The 16,643-nt window shown below is 33.7% G+C and overlaps 3 protein-coding genes across 3 annotated transcripts; all 3 read left to right on the top strand.

Annotated features, from left to right (window-relative positions):
- Positions 1 to 598: 598 nt before the first annotated feature.
- LOC142517657 (vacuole membrane protein KMS1-like) lies at positions 599 to 5,237 on the top strand. Its single transcript, XM_075620018.1, has 8 exons — positions 599 to 876; positions 2,075 to 2,283; positions 2,472 to 2,550; positions 3,367 to 3,666; positions 3,936 to 4,093; positions 4,182 to 4,298; positions 4,399 to 4,578; positions 4,651 to 5,237. Exons 1-8 carry the CDS (start codon positions 858 to 860, stop codon positions 4,816 to 4,818), a joined length of 1,230 nt encoding a protein of 409 aa, XP_075476133.1. The 5' UTR covers positions 599 to 857; the 3' UTR covers positions 4,819 to 5,237.
- Positions 5,238 to 6,203: 966 nt separating this feature from the next.
- On the top strand, positions 6,204 to 9,085 carry LOC142518822 (sugar transport protein 13-like). The gene is made up of 5 exons (XM_075621641.1): positions 6,204 to 6,486; positions 6,604 to 6,926; positions 7,363 to 7,487; positions 7,864 to 8,152; positions 8,266 to 9,085. Exons 1-5 carry the CDS (start codon positions 6,351 to 6,353, stop codon positions 9,001 to 9,003), a joined length of 1,611 nt encoding a protein of 536 aa, XP_075477756.1. The 5' UTR covers positions 6,204 to 6,350; the 3' UTR covers positions 9,004 to 9,085.
- Positions 9,086 to 12,716: 3,631 nt separating this feature from the next.
- On the top strand, positions 12,717 to 13,945 carry LOC142518111 (putative membrane-associated kinase regulator 1). Its single transcript, XM_075620794.1, has one exon. It carries the CDS (start codon positions 12,772 to 12,774, stop codon positions 13,822 to 13,824), a length of 1,053 nt encoding a protein of 350 aa, XP_075476909.1. The 5' UTR covers positions 12,717 to 12,771; the 3' UTR covers positions 13,825 to 13,945.
- The last annotated feature ends 2,698 nt before the right edge of the window (positions 13,946 to 16,643 follow it).

The following is a 16,643-nucleotide window of genomic DNA, read 5'->3' as shown; positions in this document are numbered from 1 at the left end:
AAATGTACGACATTTTGTATGACATAGTACCACAATTTTGTGGGTAGGGAGTGAACTCAAAAAAATGTTTTGATCGTGGATTTTTCACCAACTTCTCCTTATTTATTCGATGCAAATTGGTTTTTGTTTTTTTTAAAAATACAATTCCTTTGTTTTTTTATCAAAGTTGTAAAGCCAAGATTTACTGATTTGTCGATGAAATTTGTTTTCATGAATATTTTTAAAAAAGTTAGGAAGTTATTTTATTTCAAAAAACCCCGAAATTTATTTCGAGGGGAGTGTCCCAACTTCCCACCACCAGCTTCGTGGAGTCTATTAGGACGAAAATGTCAAATAAAAAAAATATATTTTACACAATTAACATTAAAATTTTTTTTTTACGGTGTAAACTCTGGTAATTTATTGGAAACAAAAAATATCTTTTTATTACAAGATCAATCATCAAAAAGAAAAATTACCATACTCTCGAAAAAAAAAGAATGAGATGAACAAGAAAATGATTCTTTTTCAGTAAATTATAATTTAATCTAAAAATTTCGAAGTTTTTTAATAATAAAAGGGGTCTCTTTTTGGGCATACTGCGGGTAATTGGGACAAATGGAATATGCTTTTCCCAAAGAGGATCGTTTCCCCACACGATTTTCATAATAATCCTCAGATCTTTCTCAGAATTTCAGTTTTTTTATTTCATAATCAAGATTTCAACTTACTCTTTCTTCTGTCAAGTTAACGGTCTTGGATTCATACACTTGTATAATTTGTATCAACGATCAAGATTCCAGGTGAGATGTAAAAGATTATAAGAACATGAACTTCAAGGAAAAATAGAGTTCGCATTGAATTTCTTATAATAAGAAATGGACATGACGATCGCAGGTAAGTTTTGCTTTAATAATTCGTTTACCATTGGTTATTTAGCATTTATCTTTAATCTGCGATTTTCTTTGTCTTGGGGACATAAACAAGATTCGCGCTTTTATAATTTTTCATGTTCCTGAGCCGAGCATGAATATTATTTGATGTGAAGGAGTGTGTTTCGGATGGATATGCTATTAGGTATTTGACTATGTGGTTTATGTGTGTGAATGATGTATGCCTTTTAGCTTTGAAAAGCATCTTTATTTTGGCTATGAATCAAATTATGACACGGTTTTTTGTTTATTTCGTGAAAATGATTGTTCTTATTAGAAATTTAATTTGTGACTGGAGTTCAGAGACATACACTCAATTTTATCTCCGTGTACATGTGCATATGTGTGTTCGTGAAATCAATGTGAGGGCATGATATATTCGGTAAGCATTTGAAACGAAGGGAGCGAAATTAGTTTAGGGGTGACTTAATAAATTTTGGGGCAAGAGTATTGGAGAAAACTGTACGTGAAAGTTCTAAACAAATTATACGACTCTCCTCTACTTGGTGTTCACATTGTGAACGAGTGGAGACCACTTTTTATAAGGTAGTTGAGTATCATCTGAGTGAAATGTTATCATGTCGGTATACGAAATCTGAGGAATGGCTGGATATGTTTCTCTGGTTAAGGAGGGTCATAAAATGTAAAGCGATGGCAGAGTTTGATCTTTTCACATATGATTGCTTCTTCTGATGTTGATGTTTCTGTACTGGTGACATGTAAATTGGGTTCCTTAATGGTGCTTCTGGCTCCTGACTTTGGAACTTCTCCTTGATAGCTTCATCTGGTGACTCCTTTTGTATAGGAGCTATCTGGATATTAGATGAGATAATGCATGTTTCCTTTTCCTTATCCTATGTTCATGATAGCAGACACTTTCTTCTGCTCCTCTTGGAACTGGGAGACTCCAGATGGTGTCTACTGCATTGTTCACTTGTGATAGTTTCTATTCATTTGACTTTTTTGTGTCCTTCGATGGAATTATTTCTGGATCCAAACAAAAACTATCATATTGGTTAACTGAACATTTAGGAGCAGTTAATTAATGAGAAGCACTGAAATTGTATTTATTGCATCTGCTGCATGATTTATTATATTTCCCCGTTATCATTTGTGGATCCCATTTTACCTAACTTGAAATCGACAAATTTTTGCTTTTGTAGAACTTCGTGTAAAGCATCAACAAGAATTAGAGAATCTAACTTTAACCTCTCAACCATCCAAGACAATAAAGCTTTTCATTCTGGTCTTCATACTATATCTCAAACAGTCAGCTGTATATCTCTTATCACATGGTGTGTGGCTTGTGCTGTTAAGTGCCACTGTAGTGGTTTCTGGAATCTTGCTAACTGTTGATGGTCCTCATGAGAAGGTAATGACTAAGTTATTTGTATTTCAAAATTTTAACTTGCTATATGGTTTTAAAATGGATGCTATATATTAAGCTAGACTTTCTTATGGGAATTCAGATATCCCTAGATCATATTTTCAGCTCAAGTCATTTGTAGTATAACATTGGGACAGTCTACTTATCGAGTGCCTCCTTAATGTAAACTGCAGTATATTGAGGAAGTCATGCGTTATATGCGGTTTGTTATTTGGTGGGTGGCTCTAGGAGTTGCATCTTCCATTGGACTTGGTAAGCAAAACAACTTGATTGGGCCCCACACATTCTAAATTACGAGGATAGCGATAAATTTATCTTATGGATATAACTTTGTAGTTGATGTGGTATTGTAGCACCCATTCCTGCCTGCGGCCTTGCGATCCATTCATACTGCTTATGCATTGTTACCTCCATTAAGCAACTGAAAGATGATTATTATTTCTAATTTTCAAATTTATCAGCAATAAAATATCCAACCAAGCATTCCTCAAATTTAGTGGGTGATCATGCATATTGTGGACGCAAATAGTCATCATGCTATTAAATTGTTTGTACAATATGCTGTTTATTGCACTCTCCTATGAATTTTCAGCAAAGCCGTGTCAATCGGCTTAATCCACACCAATATATTTTAATTTTAGGGGAAACCTTTTTGGTGGTAATAGAAACATAAAAAAAGAAAGGGGAAAAGTTGGCATGTTATAAACAAGGTTAGGTATCTCTAAGTAAGAGGGTGATAATGCTAGAAATGTAAGTACTTATGTATGTATATAATCTTTTTTATTTTAGAAACTTTTTTGCAAGCCATTGATGGGGTGTTTATATTTTCATCCACCTATATCGGTGTTAGCCTGCTCGCAAAATTATACTATGAGGATTTTGGTTTTGTTATTTGCGTCTTTTGGTATTATGGTGTCATTTTAAGTTTTTGAGGAAAAGTGCTTCTCAATATGTAAATCAAATGACCGAGTTAGCTACATGAACATTTTGAAACAATAAACTTGCTGTCCATAGACACATACATATTGATTTTTGTCTGAACTTTTTTGCTGTTTTTTTTAAACATAGGTTCGGGACTTCACACATTTGTTCTCTATCTGGGACCTCATATTGCCTTGTTCACTATAAAATCAATGCAGTGTGGCCGAACAGATGTCAAGAGTGCTCCATACGATACAGTACAGTTCAAAACAGGTCCTTCTTGGCTTGGCAAGGATTGTGCTGACTTTGGACCCCCTCTTTTCCAGTATTCACATGGCTTGCGGGTTCCCCTTAGCAGCGTACTCCCTCAGGTCCAGTTAGAGGCTATTCTGTGGGGCGTTGGAACTGCCCTCGGTGAACTCCCCCCTTACTTCATTTCAAGAGCGGGTATGAACTCCACTAAATTTTAATGGAAATTGCAACTTTATGAAGAGGAGAAGTGTACCATTCTTAAGATACTAAACTAGGCTTTAGACTAGGGTCTGTGAGGGCATTAGGTTGTTTGTGTCCCATTTACAAGAATGACCAATCAGTAACTCTTAATTATTGATTACAATTGATACTCTCACCTTACATTGATCTGTAGTGCTTAATTTTATTTGTATGTGCATCCTGTTTTAACCTCATACTTATCTTGACACATCTGTTTTGTACAGCAAGCTTGTCGGGTGGCAGAGTTCATGAAATTGAGGAATTGGATGCTTCTGCAACAAAAGATGAAGGGTTTATCTCTGCTTGCATAAATCAAATCAAGCGTTGGTTCTTGTCACATGCCCAATATTTAAACTTCTTCACCATTTTACTTCTCGCCTCGGTTGGTTCCTTCATTTCATTTCATTTTTTTTTTGTTGGCATTCAATCTTCACTTGTTACTTGATACCCGCATTTGAGATTCTTTTCAGGTGCCTAATCCTTTATTTGATCTTGCGGGCATAATGTGTGGACAATTCCAAATTCCTTTCTGGGAGTTTTTTCTAGCAACAATGATTGGCAAAGCAATTATCAAGACTCATATGCAGGTGTGTAACTTTTTTAGTTTGAAATAAAAATGTTTGTTTCCGTCGAATTTTACACTTTCTTGACTGCTTATATATTCTTATCAAATGTCATAATCTGCAGACTGTTTTTGTTATTTCTGTATGCAACAATCAACTCATCGAATGGATTGAAAATAAACTAATTTGGGCTCTTAGTTTTATACCTGGTTTGGACTCTATTCTACCCAATCTTTCTGTCAAGCTTCACTCCATTAAAGAGAAATATTTGGCCATTGAAGCGCAAGCTCCTTCAAATATTCAGGTACTAACATCTCTCGAGTTTCCATATCAATCTGAATATATCTCTGTACTAGCAATCTATTCTGATCGTCAGGTGAAGAAATGGAATATTTCACTCGCTTTCATCTGGAATACGATGGTCTGGTTCATGCTAATGAACTTTTTTGTGAAGATTGTGAACTCTACTGCACAACAGTATCTAAAGAAACAGCAAGACAAGGAAATTGCAGCATTAATGAGTTCTGATACTTCATCTGGATGAAGTTAGTTCTATATCCATTTTTAGTCCCATTTTCTTTCTTACTGGATTTAGATTTGAAACCGGGGTTCGGTTGGAATATAGAAAAACGGGTCCTTCGGCCGCCGTTGAATCCCCTGAAAAGCGTATGCATGTGTACGTCATCATGCAAAGCTCATGCTGAATAGAACAGAAAGCTGTTCGTTCAGGATGGCATCATGGGAGGCCGTAGTTTAGCACAGGGTGAATATAAAAGCCCACAATTTAACATGTTTTCTTGTTTTTAGACTAGAATCATAAGCTCTCAGTGTGACCTCAAAAACAACATTGAATATTATATTTTAAATCATGATAATTCGTTAAACTTCATGACTGTATAATTAATATATCGACTAGTTTAAAATCATAAAAATTTAATGCAAGCGAGTTCATTGTTAACGTGTCGACGCCTTATTGGTTGTCACTTTAATAAATATATAATATCATTTTTATGAAACGCACATCAGTCTTACAATTAAGAAGTGTTATTTAACGGGCACGTACGTAATCATATTTTTTACAAGTCTTTATTTCAAGTATGACCATCGTTAGAATTCTCATGTTGTTTATATTTCTTGTTTTTTTGAAAAATGTACTAAGAATTTTAAAGCTCTTTTCCCCCTTTAAAATAAATATTTTGATACTATATCTTCTAACGAAAATAAAATAATGATTATATTATGTAGAACAAATTATATATGAGTAGGTTTTTTATGAGACGGTTTCATGAATCTTTATCTATGAGACGAGTTAATTCTATCGATATTTACAATAAAAAGTATTCAAAGTTAATACTCTTTGCATAAAAAGTAATATTTTTTCATGGATGACTCAAATAAGAGATCTGTCTAACAAAATACGACTCGTGAGATCGTTTTACACAAATTTTTATCGTTATATATAATGTATTAAATGGTAATTGATTTGGGGGAAAGGATGAGTGCATTAGCGTGTAAGTTGGTGGAAAAAATTTATAAGAGATCGTAAATACTCCATAATTTTTAAATTAGTTGATATTACGGTAAAGAATCAGTAATTCAAAGGTACTATATATATTTTTTAATATCAACATTTTATATAGATGGCATGTGGCAATAAAAAAGTCAATTAATTTATTATTTAATAAATTAAAATGAATGTATATCCAAAATAAATTAATTAATTCATCATTTCATTTTCTATCAATGTCCGTCTTAATTTGACCAAGAAAACAAAATTTGGTCTTTTACACAGCACAACCACGTAAACTCTAATTATGGAGAATTTTAAAAAAAGATAATAAAAATGTCAATCACACACGTGTGCGTTTTCCCACGTGTAAACATGCCTGTGGTGCATGTTGTACTCGATCCGTTGCCCCCACATCACATCAATTCCTGATTTTGCAATTTGCCCTTTAAATCTCTCCAAACCGCTGTCTTGTTATATTCAGTCATCACCTGAGTAGTAGCTCCGGCCCCCTTATTCCTGTGTTACATTTTCGTTACAAATTTCAAGAACACTCACTTTGTGAAGTGATGGCGGGTGGAGGATTGGCCACCTCGGCGGCCGGGGAGAAAGAGTTTGAGGCGAAGATCACCCCTATAGTAATCATCTCGTGTATCATGGCCGCCACAGGAGGTCTCATGTTTGGCTATGACGTTGGTGTTTCGGGTCAGCAGTTTAGTTTTACTTTATTATAATGAACTTAGTTTGTACCACAACAAGCTAAGAACAAAATACTTGTCAATGAACTGAAAAGCAAAAATTTGTCATGAATATATACTGCAGGTGGGGTAACATCGATGGACGATTTCTTGAAGAAATTCTTCCCGTCGGTATACGAGAAGACGCAAGATCCGGGGCTAAACAGCAACTACTGCAAATATGACGATCAAGGACTTCAGCTATTCACATCTTCCCTGTATCTTGCTGGCCTAACCGCAACTTTCTTTGCTTCATACACAACAAGAAAGCTGGGTCGCAGGTTAACTATGTTGATCGCTGGTTTCTTCTTCATTGTTGGAGTCGTGCTTAATGCCTCCGCACAAGACCTTGTTATGCTCATTCTGGGCAGGATTTTGCTTGGTTGTGGGGTCGGCTTCGCGAATCAGGTACTATATATATATATATATATATATATATATATAGATACATATATATATAATTGATATATTGGACACCCATTAGAAGCATTTATGTGAGCATGTTCGTATATATTATTCATCCAATAGATGTATGTCATCTCATCAGTTTTCGTATAGGTATATGTATAGGTTTAATCTCATGTGAGTATCCATCCACACATGATGTATACATATGTACCATATATAATTGTCATGGGACAAAGTCGGTAAAACTTTGAAAATAAATTGATCCCGTCAGATGGCAATTGATTTAGACGCAACGAAATCGATACAAATTATGGTCACATGTACAACTTAATGTGAATTAAACACAGGGCCTAGAAAATAAATGAATTGTTTAATCATTCCTAGCTAATTGTGGACCTAAAAAATACATGAATTATTTATTTATTTATTTATTCAGGCAGTTCCTGTGTTCCTATCGGAGATAGCGCCAACCAGGATACGTGGAGGACTTAACATTTTATTCCAACTCAATGTCACTCTCGGGATTCTCTTTGCCAACCTTATCAATTATGGAACTTCCAAGCAAGTGTCTTTATTCTTCCTTCTTTATCATTTGGTGATTTATATTTGTTATTTTTTTAAAATCGATTATTGGTTAAGATGCATGAATCATAATATTTTGGGGTTTTTTTTTTAATGTAGAACTTAACATTTGCTTGAATTTAGATCATATTAGTTTGAAAGGATTAATGAAACTTAACATTAAAATTTCTTGTTTCTTAAGTACTAAATTTAACTCTTTAACTTTCTTGAATTTCTGTACTGATTTGGACGGTGATAGTACGTTCTATGCTCATAGTACGTAAAATAAATGTATTATATCCCTGTGTCGATCGAAGTTTCAAATTTTTAGTAACTTTTAGTACTTCATGTTTGTTTTCTTTTACGTTGATGACAGAATCAAGGGATGGGGCTGGCGTCTGTCACTTGGCTTGGCCGGGGTTCCTGCTGGGCTGCTGACTGTAGGCGCACTCCTCGTTGTCGATACGCCCAATAGCTTGATCGAGCGTGGCCGTTTAGACGAAGGTAAAGCTGTGCTCAAACGAATCCGAGGTGTGGAAAACGTTGAGCCAGAGTTCATGGAGCTAGTGGAGGCGAGCCGAATCGCCAAGGAAGTGAAACATCCTTTCAGAAATCTCCTCATGAGAAGAAACAGGCCTCCTTTGGTCATCGCTGTTGCCTTACAGGCGAGTTGATTATTAATTTGTGGGCTGTCCACTAAAAATTCTAGTTGAATATCATCACCCTGTTGAGTCTGTCCCTACTTTGAAGATTTGAAAATGATTTGTTCTTGCTGCAGATTTTTCAGCAATTTACGGGAATCAACGCGATCATGTTCTACGCTCCTGTTCTTTTCGATACAGTTGGATTCGGGAGCGATGCTGCATTGTACTCGGCTGTGATTACTGGTGCAGTCAATGTAGCATCGACTGTTGTATCTATTTACTCGGTTGATAAATTAGGAAGGAGAATGCTCTTACTCGAAGCTGGAATTCAGATGTTCTTGTCACAGACAATCGTTGCCATTATTCTAGGCATCAAAGTTAAAGATCATTCGAATAACCTTGGACATGGTTACGCAATTTTCGTCGTGGTCTTGGTTTGTACGTTTGTTTCGGCCTTCGCGTGGTCGTGGGGTCCCCTCGGATGGCTTATTCCCAGTGAGACGTTTCCGCTTGAGACGCGTTCAGCAGGACAGAGTGTGACAGTATGTATCAATTTGCTCTTCACGTTCGTGATTGCTCAAGCCTTTTTGTCGATGCTGTGCCACTTCAAGTTCGGGATTTTCTTGTTTTTCTCGAGTTGGGTTCTGGTGATGTCGGTTTTCGTGCTCTTCCTGGTGCCGGAGACGAAGAATGTGCCGATTGAGGAGATGAAGGAGAGGGTGTGGAACAAACATTGGTTTTGGAAGAGGTTTATGGATGACTATGATCACACTGTTAATGACGAAAAGAATTATCGTGAAGCCATTTATCAGTTCATCAAGAAGCTGAAGAATAAATGTGGCATGAATTGTTCATTTAATCTTGATTGTTAAGATCAAATAGAAATAAGGAGGATAGGACAATATCAGGGAATAAATTTGTACCATTGAATTTATAGTAATTGTTTTTCAAACACTTTCATTTTCCCAAACAATTCTCACATCCTCGGTGGTCAGGCCTCGAACCCCAAGTCCGCACAACCACGTAAACGTACTCCATTAAACAACTATAGCCTCGCTTTGTGAAAATGTTTGTTCATCATTCAAAATAACACTCATTACTGTTACAAGTTTCTAAAACCTTTTCATCTTCTTGCAATTTATTATTTTAAACCTTGTTTTTGAACATGGGATTATCTTATCTTAGTCAAAAACTTGTGTGAAACGGTCTCACGGGTCGTATTTTGTGAGACATATATCTTATTTGGGTCATCCATGAAAGAGTATTACTTTTTATCGTGAATATCGGTAAGGTTGACCCGTCTCATAGATAAAAATTCGTGAGACTGTCTCACAAAAGACATACTCCATATCTTAATGGCAATCCATCTACTCCACATGACACGACTAGCTCATATTTCATGTTCTTACACGATTTAAGGAAATCCACAATAATAATAAATACTTAAATAGTGGTTGTTTGATAAATTAATTATTATATAATATGTAGATAATTATTATTTCACGCAAGATGTCTATGTTTTTTTTTTGTCTTTAATGGCATATGATTGAGATTATTAAAATATCTAGGAGGATATAAAAGATTCCTTGGCCATAAATCTTATGATTTAAACAATAACAATCAAGAACCGATCTTGGATCATATGCTATAATTTACGTATAGTCAAAGACGTACGTACAGTTCCCATGTAATAAATTATGTTATACAGCCTAAATTCACGGTGTGAACTGCGAAATGAAACTAAAAAATCCAGAAATTTGGGTTGGCTCGAGGAACTTCGACCTAATTAATTAATTAAAAGTGTGCTTGTGTGTTTTTTTCCCCGATTTATATAGTTTTTATTTTATGAGCGTCCGAGTTCATTCAATATATGATCGTTTCATAAATGATTCTGATTTCAGTTGTTTCAACCAAAATTTTTTCGTGTGAGACTGTTGTAGATATATTTAGTATGATTTATCTGACTAACGTGATTTTAAAATCATGTATTTTAAGTAATTAATCAAACCTTAAAAATATAGCTTAATAATTTAAAAATAAAACTACCTATTATTATATTTGAAAAAGATTTGCTGTCACTTGTTATATTGATTGCACAGGATTAGCTATTTAGCTTAGCTGACACGAGTCCTCTATATCTATTTGTATTTTTTAAGAAAATGCTATAATTTTATAATTTCAAATATATTTTGTAGTTTTATTATTTTATTTTGTTTTGCGAAAGTGTCGGTTGTCGTCATGTCCATTTAAAAATGAAACACTAAAAATATGTACGTATTGGCAGTATGGCCCTCATTATCCCAAGCGGGGCATTTCTGGGTTTGGTGTGACATGCTGAAATTGTCTAAAACAAAATAAATGGCCCAAAAGCATTCAATATTTGATTTATTTATTTTTATTAAAAAAATTATTCGTTTTAATAAATTTTAAGCCCGTTCCATATATTCCAATTTGAATAATTTAATCCAAATATAATCCAATAGTTCTTTTTTTTTAAAAAAAAACTGCGTAGTTACAAATCCGGATTCTTTTTCATAAGATAAAGATCAAACATTAAATTAGATGTCGAGTGATGCTGAACTTGAGCTTAAATTAGTTATTAGTTTTTAGTTTAGGGCCAATTTCGATTCGATTTATTTGCATCTTTTGACGAGTAACCTCCAATGTCACTATACTCTTAAGTAAAGTGGCATGAATGGTTAAATTAGTGAGAAAGACTATCCAGAAATTATGAACTAATTAATGACAAAAACTTGTGTTAGATGGTCTCACGGGTCGTATTTTGTGAAACAGATATCTTATTTGGGTCATCCATGAAAAAATATTACTTTTTATGCTAAGAATATTACTTTTATTGTGAATACCGATATGGGTGACCCGTCTCACAGATAAAGGTTCGAAAAATCGTCTCACAAGAGATCTACTCCTAAATAATTTAGTGTACTAGACATTCATTATTCCAGCTTCCTATCTAGATATTCATGTGGAATTAAATTAGAAAAATTGTTGGCTGGATATGGAATTTTATATTCAATATTTAAACGGATTTAAATATTTTTTATATGTTTGATAAAAAAAATGCGAATATCTGGACAGAAGGCTCCACATCTCCATGCACACGTCCTTTTTTTACTCGTTTCCACTTTCATTACTAGTCCCAACTCCCCCGGATATTAGAGTTCCCGACGCTAGGTCGAGCAAAATTTCATATAGTACTAGTATAAAATTTATGAAATTACTATTAATTGTGTCGGAAAATTATGTGAAATTGTTTAATATGATGTGGGTTAAGGAAAAAAATTGTGTGAGACGCTCTCACAGGTCGTATTTTGTGATACAGATATCTTATTTGGGTCATCAATTAAATAGTATATTATTTTTTATGCTAAGAATATTACTTTTATTGTGGATATCGGTAGAATTGACCAGTTTCACAGAAAAATATTCGTGAGACCGTCTCACAAGAGACCTACGTTTCTAAATAAAAAATATACATTCACATCTACAAATTTTCCCATAAAGTTGGTTCAACAAAATAATATTACTCCCTCAAGTTTGTTTGTTTGTAAAACGGATTAAAAAAAGATTTGAAAAAAAAAACTTACATACAAAATTTCTATTTATCTTTATTTAATTTATTCAAAAAAATATTTTACGTTTTCCAAAACTTAGTTAATAAGAATATATTAGTAAAATAAAGGAACAATACAATTAAATGTAGAAAGTGAATATATATTCGAACCAAATGAAAAAAAAAATTATTGGTATTATTTGATTTTCCAATATGACGGATGTACTATTAATTATGACATTATCTGTAAATAATAGGCCTACAAATTCTGAGAAGTATATTGAATAATATGCAAAATAATAAAGTATAAACAATAAGTTTAGCGATACAGATGTTCCTAATTCTTATTATAATTATATTACATTTAATACATCTTTACTTAGTTTTTTTACAATAATGTAATTTTTAATATACTAATTTGAGTTAGAGTTTGAATTTTTAGTTCTTTTATCTTCGCAAAATCTTCCACTTATCGGAATTATATTAAGCTCGTATCATCGTCAATTAAAATTACGAGAACAAATTTTGTGCTCAAAATTTCTGAATCGTACGCCTTATCTACTAGTTATTAATCTATATCTATATTATATGTAATGTCTGAGATCTTTAATGGTCGAACTTTCAATTATTTTATACGAAAATACCTTATTAAATAATTTATTTCATATAATTTAATCATAACTACGATGTTTAATAAACTTTAAAAAATAAATAATTCAAATATTATATCTAAAAATCATTTATTTAATATAACTACATTATTCTTATTAAAATAATAATTTAAAAATATAACAAAATTTTATGAATCGACTCGATCTATTAATGATTATAATTTATATACGTAATAATCATTGTTTTATACACAAACTGGTGTTTGTGTATTTCGTTAGTTATTAATTATTATTTTGATGAGTTATTATTGTTATTATTTAGTATTAATTATTAATTATTAAAACGAACTACCTACTTTCGTTATAAAAAAGAATCCTTTCATTTCCCCAACCATACAGCTTTTTTTTCCCAGCCAACCCCCCGGGTCAAATTTCAGATGTAGCCAGCTGCCACAAACATGGGACGGCGCACCGAAAAGCTACGCCACCGCTCCGCCACCAAATCCCACACCCTTCCTTCCTCACCCACTCACTCCTTTTCTTCCTCCTCCTCCTCCGACTTTGAGTTCATCATCTCCCTCTCTCCCCACAAGTCCTCCGCCGCCCTCTGCCCCGCCGACGAGCTCTTCTACAAAGGCCAAATCCTCCCCCTCCACCTCTCCCCCCGCATCTCTATGGTTCGCGCCCTTCTCCTCTCCTCTCCCTCCACATCTTCTTCTTCCGACACAACCACCACTGCTTCCCGTGACTCCACTGCCTCCACTTCCTCCGCCTCCTCCATCGATCTCCCCCATCAGCTAGACTGTGAATCATCACGCCCTAGCTCTGTCACTGACGATGAGTGCAAACGCCTCACTAATACCGCCACTGCTACTGGAAACATTCAATCACTCAACTTTCTACCAAGAAAATCATCTAAATACTTCTCCCTCGCGAAATTCTCCTCTGTTTTCCGAAAGGAACACAAGAATACGACTGCTGCTGTATCCGGCGGCACCGCCGTTAAGCGAGTGAGCTCAAGCGCTAAAGAAGTCGTGCGCAAGTACTTGAAAAAAGTGAAACCTTTATACGAAAAACTCTCCCAGAAACAGCAGCAGCAACAACAGAAAGCATCCATTTCACCGCCATGCATGCCTCCGCCTTCAAGACTCCCAAAATCGGAAAATACAACTCTGTCCATGACGGAAAATAAAGATCAAGATTTCATAACATGCAAAAATTATCCAAGGGAGAACACTTCGAATATGATTTCACACTCATTTTCCGGAAGTTTGAGGTTCCCCAGTAGAAGAAGTTGCATTTCAAGCTGCCCATCATCGATGGGATCATCACCAAGCCATGGTAAAAGCAGCTCCGGGTTCGGGTTTTCGCAAATGGGTCGGGATGGATCAGGCATGTGCTATTCTGATAGTTCGTCAATGGAGGAATTGCAGAGTGCTATTCAGGGTGCAATCGCCCATTGCAAGAACTCCCTGCTGCAGAATAAGACTATGGTCTGTAATGAAGTTTGAACCGAGAAAAAATAATTAAAGTTCGATGCAGTACTTTGTTAATTTGATGTAGAATTAACTGCGACTACCTGCTTAATTATTAACAATCTTATGTTTATTATTATCTAATCATGTGTCATTATCGATTTCTGTCATCTCTTTGTTTGATGCCTTAATTTTCAAAAGCCATAACAAATTTGAATTACATCTCATGAATTGTTGGTAATAATTTGTCCCAAGTGTTTAATTAAAACTTATTTACAAAATAAGATTAATTTGAAATCCAAACTAAAAGAGTGAAGGCACACTTGTGTGAATTTTTATTATATAAAATATTCCAGTCACGTCAAAGCAGGGCTACATGTAACGGGAAAATTACTCGTTCTTTCATGAAAGGGCTGCATTTCTATTGGGGCTCCTACTCCAATATGTTACTAAAACAATAACTACTGGAAATCGTGTTGTTTTTGACATTTTCCTGCAGTTGATTTTTTTTGCCAGTTAAACAAGAATCTCCCATGTGCGTTCCAAAAGTATTAATTGTTCTTGGGGCTTTTTTTCTGAATATACAAAATGTGTTGACAGACTTTTGAGGTTCAGTCTTCTGTATAATATTTTGAATACTAATCTGAATTTGACTTCTTTAATTAATCAGCAACTTGATTTCCAAATCTCACTACTTGAGGAGAGAAAATTAAAATTAGTGACAGAAAAAATTACGCGTTGATTAGTTGAGTTTGGATTGATAAATTTTATATCCTTGAATTTTTTTTAAAAAAATATTTTTTAGTTTTAGAGAAGCAAAATCATAAACTTTAAATTCACTTATTGCATGTTTATATAGTACTTTCATGTTAAATACGATGAATTTCAAGTTCAGTACCCAGTAATAAAAGCACTTGAAATTCATTACACTTTGTGTAATAAATAATGTATAAATAAGTAAGTCGTTGATTTAAGATTTCATTTATTATTTCATTATTAACGATCGAATTTTTTAGACTAGTTTCATAGTTGTAATTTGAAAATTTATAAAGTGACTTAATTTTTTTTTTTTTAAATGTATAGTTCATGAACATCATCTAAATTATTTTTTTTAAAAAAAAATTATAAGAAAATGAAGAGTCAGATAGATTGCCTTTATTTGTTGATGGACTACAAGCCGATGAAGTGTAGTCTTTAGTGGGTCACTTAGAAGATCAAATAATGAAAGGGACTTCCGCTAAATGACACACCCCGATGAATCATAATAGATTCACATGTATCCTATTTTCTCAAATAAAATTTTGTTGAATTTTTTTTTTTAAAAAAAATAGTTTCCCTCTTTAATTTATAAATATATATAATTTTGTTGAATTGTTTAATATGTAATTTCGATGTTGTACCACAATTTAATTAAGGGAGGGATAATTTAAATTTTAAAAAAATTGATTTGGTTGGAAGGATCCTGGATTAATTCTATTAGCTGATGGAGGACTAGTGGATGAAGTTATCCCTTGGGTCGTCACACATTAATGTAACCAAGATTTTTTGGCTTTAAATTAATAAAAATAAAGAGGCCTTGATTTCTGTGGTAGATGTCGAATGCCACAAGTTATTTGTACTTGGCGAACAAATATTTTTTGGAGTTGCTCCACCCACACCAGACGCAGTGTATGTAGGAAACCCTACAGCAAGTAAATTATTTGAATCCATTTTTGTTGAATTGTCTCAATTTTTTTTTAATTGTTCGTGTCGAATAACATAATCTAATTGATATTAAACAAGAAATTCGGCTAACCTACATTTTAACTCATCCAACAACGCATAGAAATAAATTTTCTCAAATCCGTCTTCTAGAGGGTGTCAAAGTTTATGTAATATGTTAGCTATTTATAGCCAATATTCCTATATATCGACACCTTTTTGAGCGAGCGAATATATCGCACATGATTTGCTCACTGCAATTTACTTGCTTAGTATAATTTGCACTACTCCAGAAGTTTATACATTGTGCGTCGAAGAGTAATTCATGCATCGTAAAAAAAAAAAAAACTCAAATCTAATATGCTTGGTTTTTTTGCCAAAAAAAATGGAGCTGAATTTAAATAAGCAGAATAACCGAGTAGTAAGTAACTAATTATTGAATATAATATTCTAAATTAAACTCCCAAAAATAGCTTGATATGTTAACAGTAGCAAAAACATTTTTTTTTATAAAAAACATATCACGTGACTATAAATGACAGCCATGCACCAATAAGTGAAACTATCATAAAATATTACAGCCCCACAATATACAGTGAATACAAGCCCGGCCCAGCCCGGCCCGGCCCGGCCCGGCCCTAGCAGCGGAAATTTGTACAGTACGCATCAATCTCAACATAAATGGTTCATATTTAGTTTTAACTTTAAAAATGTCCGATCCACAGAGTTTAGCAAGAACAACAATAATATTAATTATAAGCTGGTTCGAAAAATAGGTCACTTTAATTTCTTGTAACAAAATTTTACTTAATTAATCAATTAATAGTTTTCAATATTATTATTGTTTGGGGTGTGTCTGGCCCTTTAATAGATAAGTGAAGAAACGAGACATGGTCACATGCAAAACTAAATAAGTATTTTTTTTTTAAATTTCTAGATAAAATCTCAAAATTCACTTAGAAAACAAAAAATTTAATTCAAATTGACTTAAAAAAAAAGAGGGGTGCTATATATGTTTAGATTTTAAAGCGAATAGTGCCAACACATGAGTAGGACAAGTTGACTTAAAATATATTCATTTGTAAGGATTTTTATAGTTTACTCGAGCTCGAGTAAATTTTTATATAGCCTAATTCAAATTTTAGCTAATAAAA

Source organism: Primulina tabacum, chromosome 11 (genome assembly GCF_025594145.1).
Source record: "Primulina tabacum isolate GXHZ01 chromosome 11, ASM2559414v2, whole genome shotgun sequence".
Lineage (NCBI taxonomy): Eukaryota > Viridiplantae > Streptophyta > Magnoliopsida > Lamiales > Gesneriaceae > Primulina > Primulina tabacum.
This window is presented reverse-complemented; position numbering and strand designations above follow the sequence as displayed.

Coding starts and splice junctions, on each gene's coding strand:
- LOC142518111 (XM_075620794.1), top strand. CDS start 12,772: ATGGGACGGCGCACCGAAAAGCTACGCCACCGCTCCGCCACCAAATCC.
- LOC142517657 (XM_075620018.1), top strand. Junction 4,094..4,181: donor CCATTTTACTTCTCGCCTCG/GTTGGTTCCTTC, acceptor GATTCTTTTCAG/GTGCCTAATCCTTTATTTGA. Junction 4,579..4,650: donor AAGCTCCTTCAAATATTCAG/GTACTAACATCT, acceptor TCTGATCGTCAG/GTGAAGAAATGGAATATTTC.
- LOC142518822 (XM_075621641.1), top strand. CDS start 6,351: ATGGCGGGTGGAGGATTGGCCACCTCGGCGGCCGGGGAGAAAGAGTTT. Junction 7,488..7,863: donor ATCAATTATGGAACTTCCAA/GCAAGTGTCTTT, acceptor CGTTGATGACAG/AATCAAGGGATGGGGCTGGC. Junction 8,153..8,265: donor TCATCGCTGTTGCCTTACAG/GCGAGTTGATTA, acceptor TTCTTGCTGCAG/ATTTTTCAGCAATTTACGGG.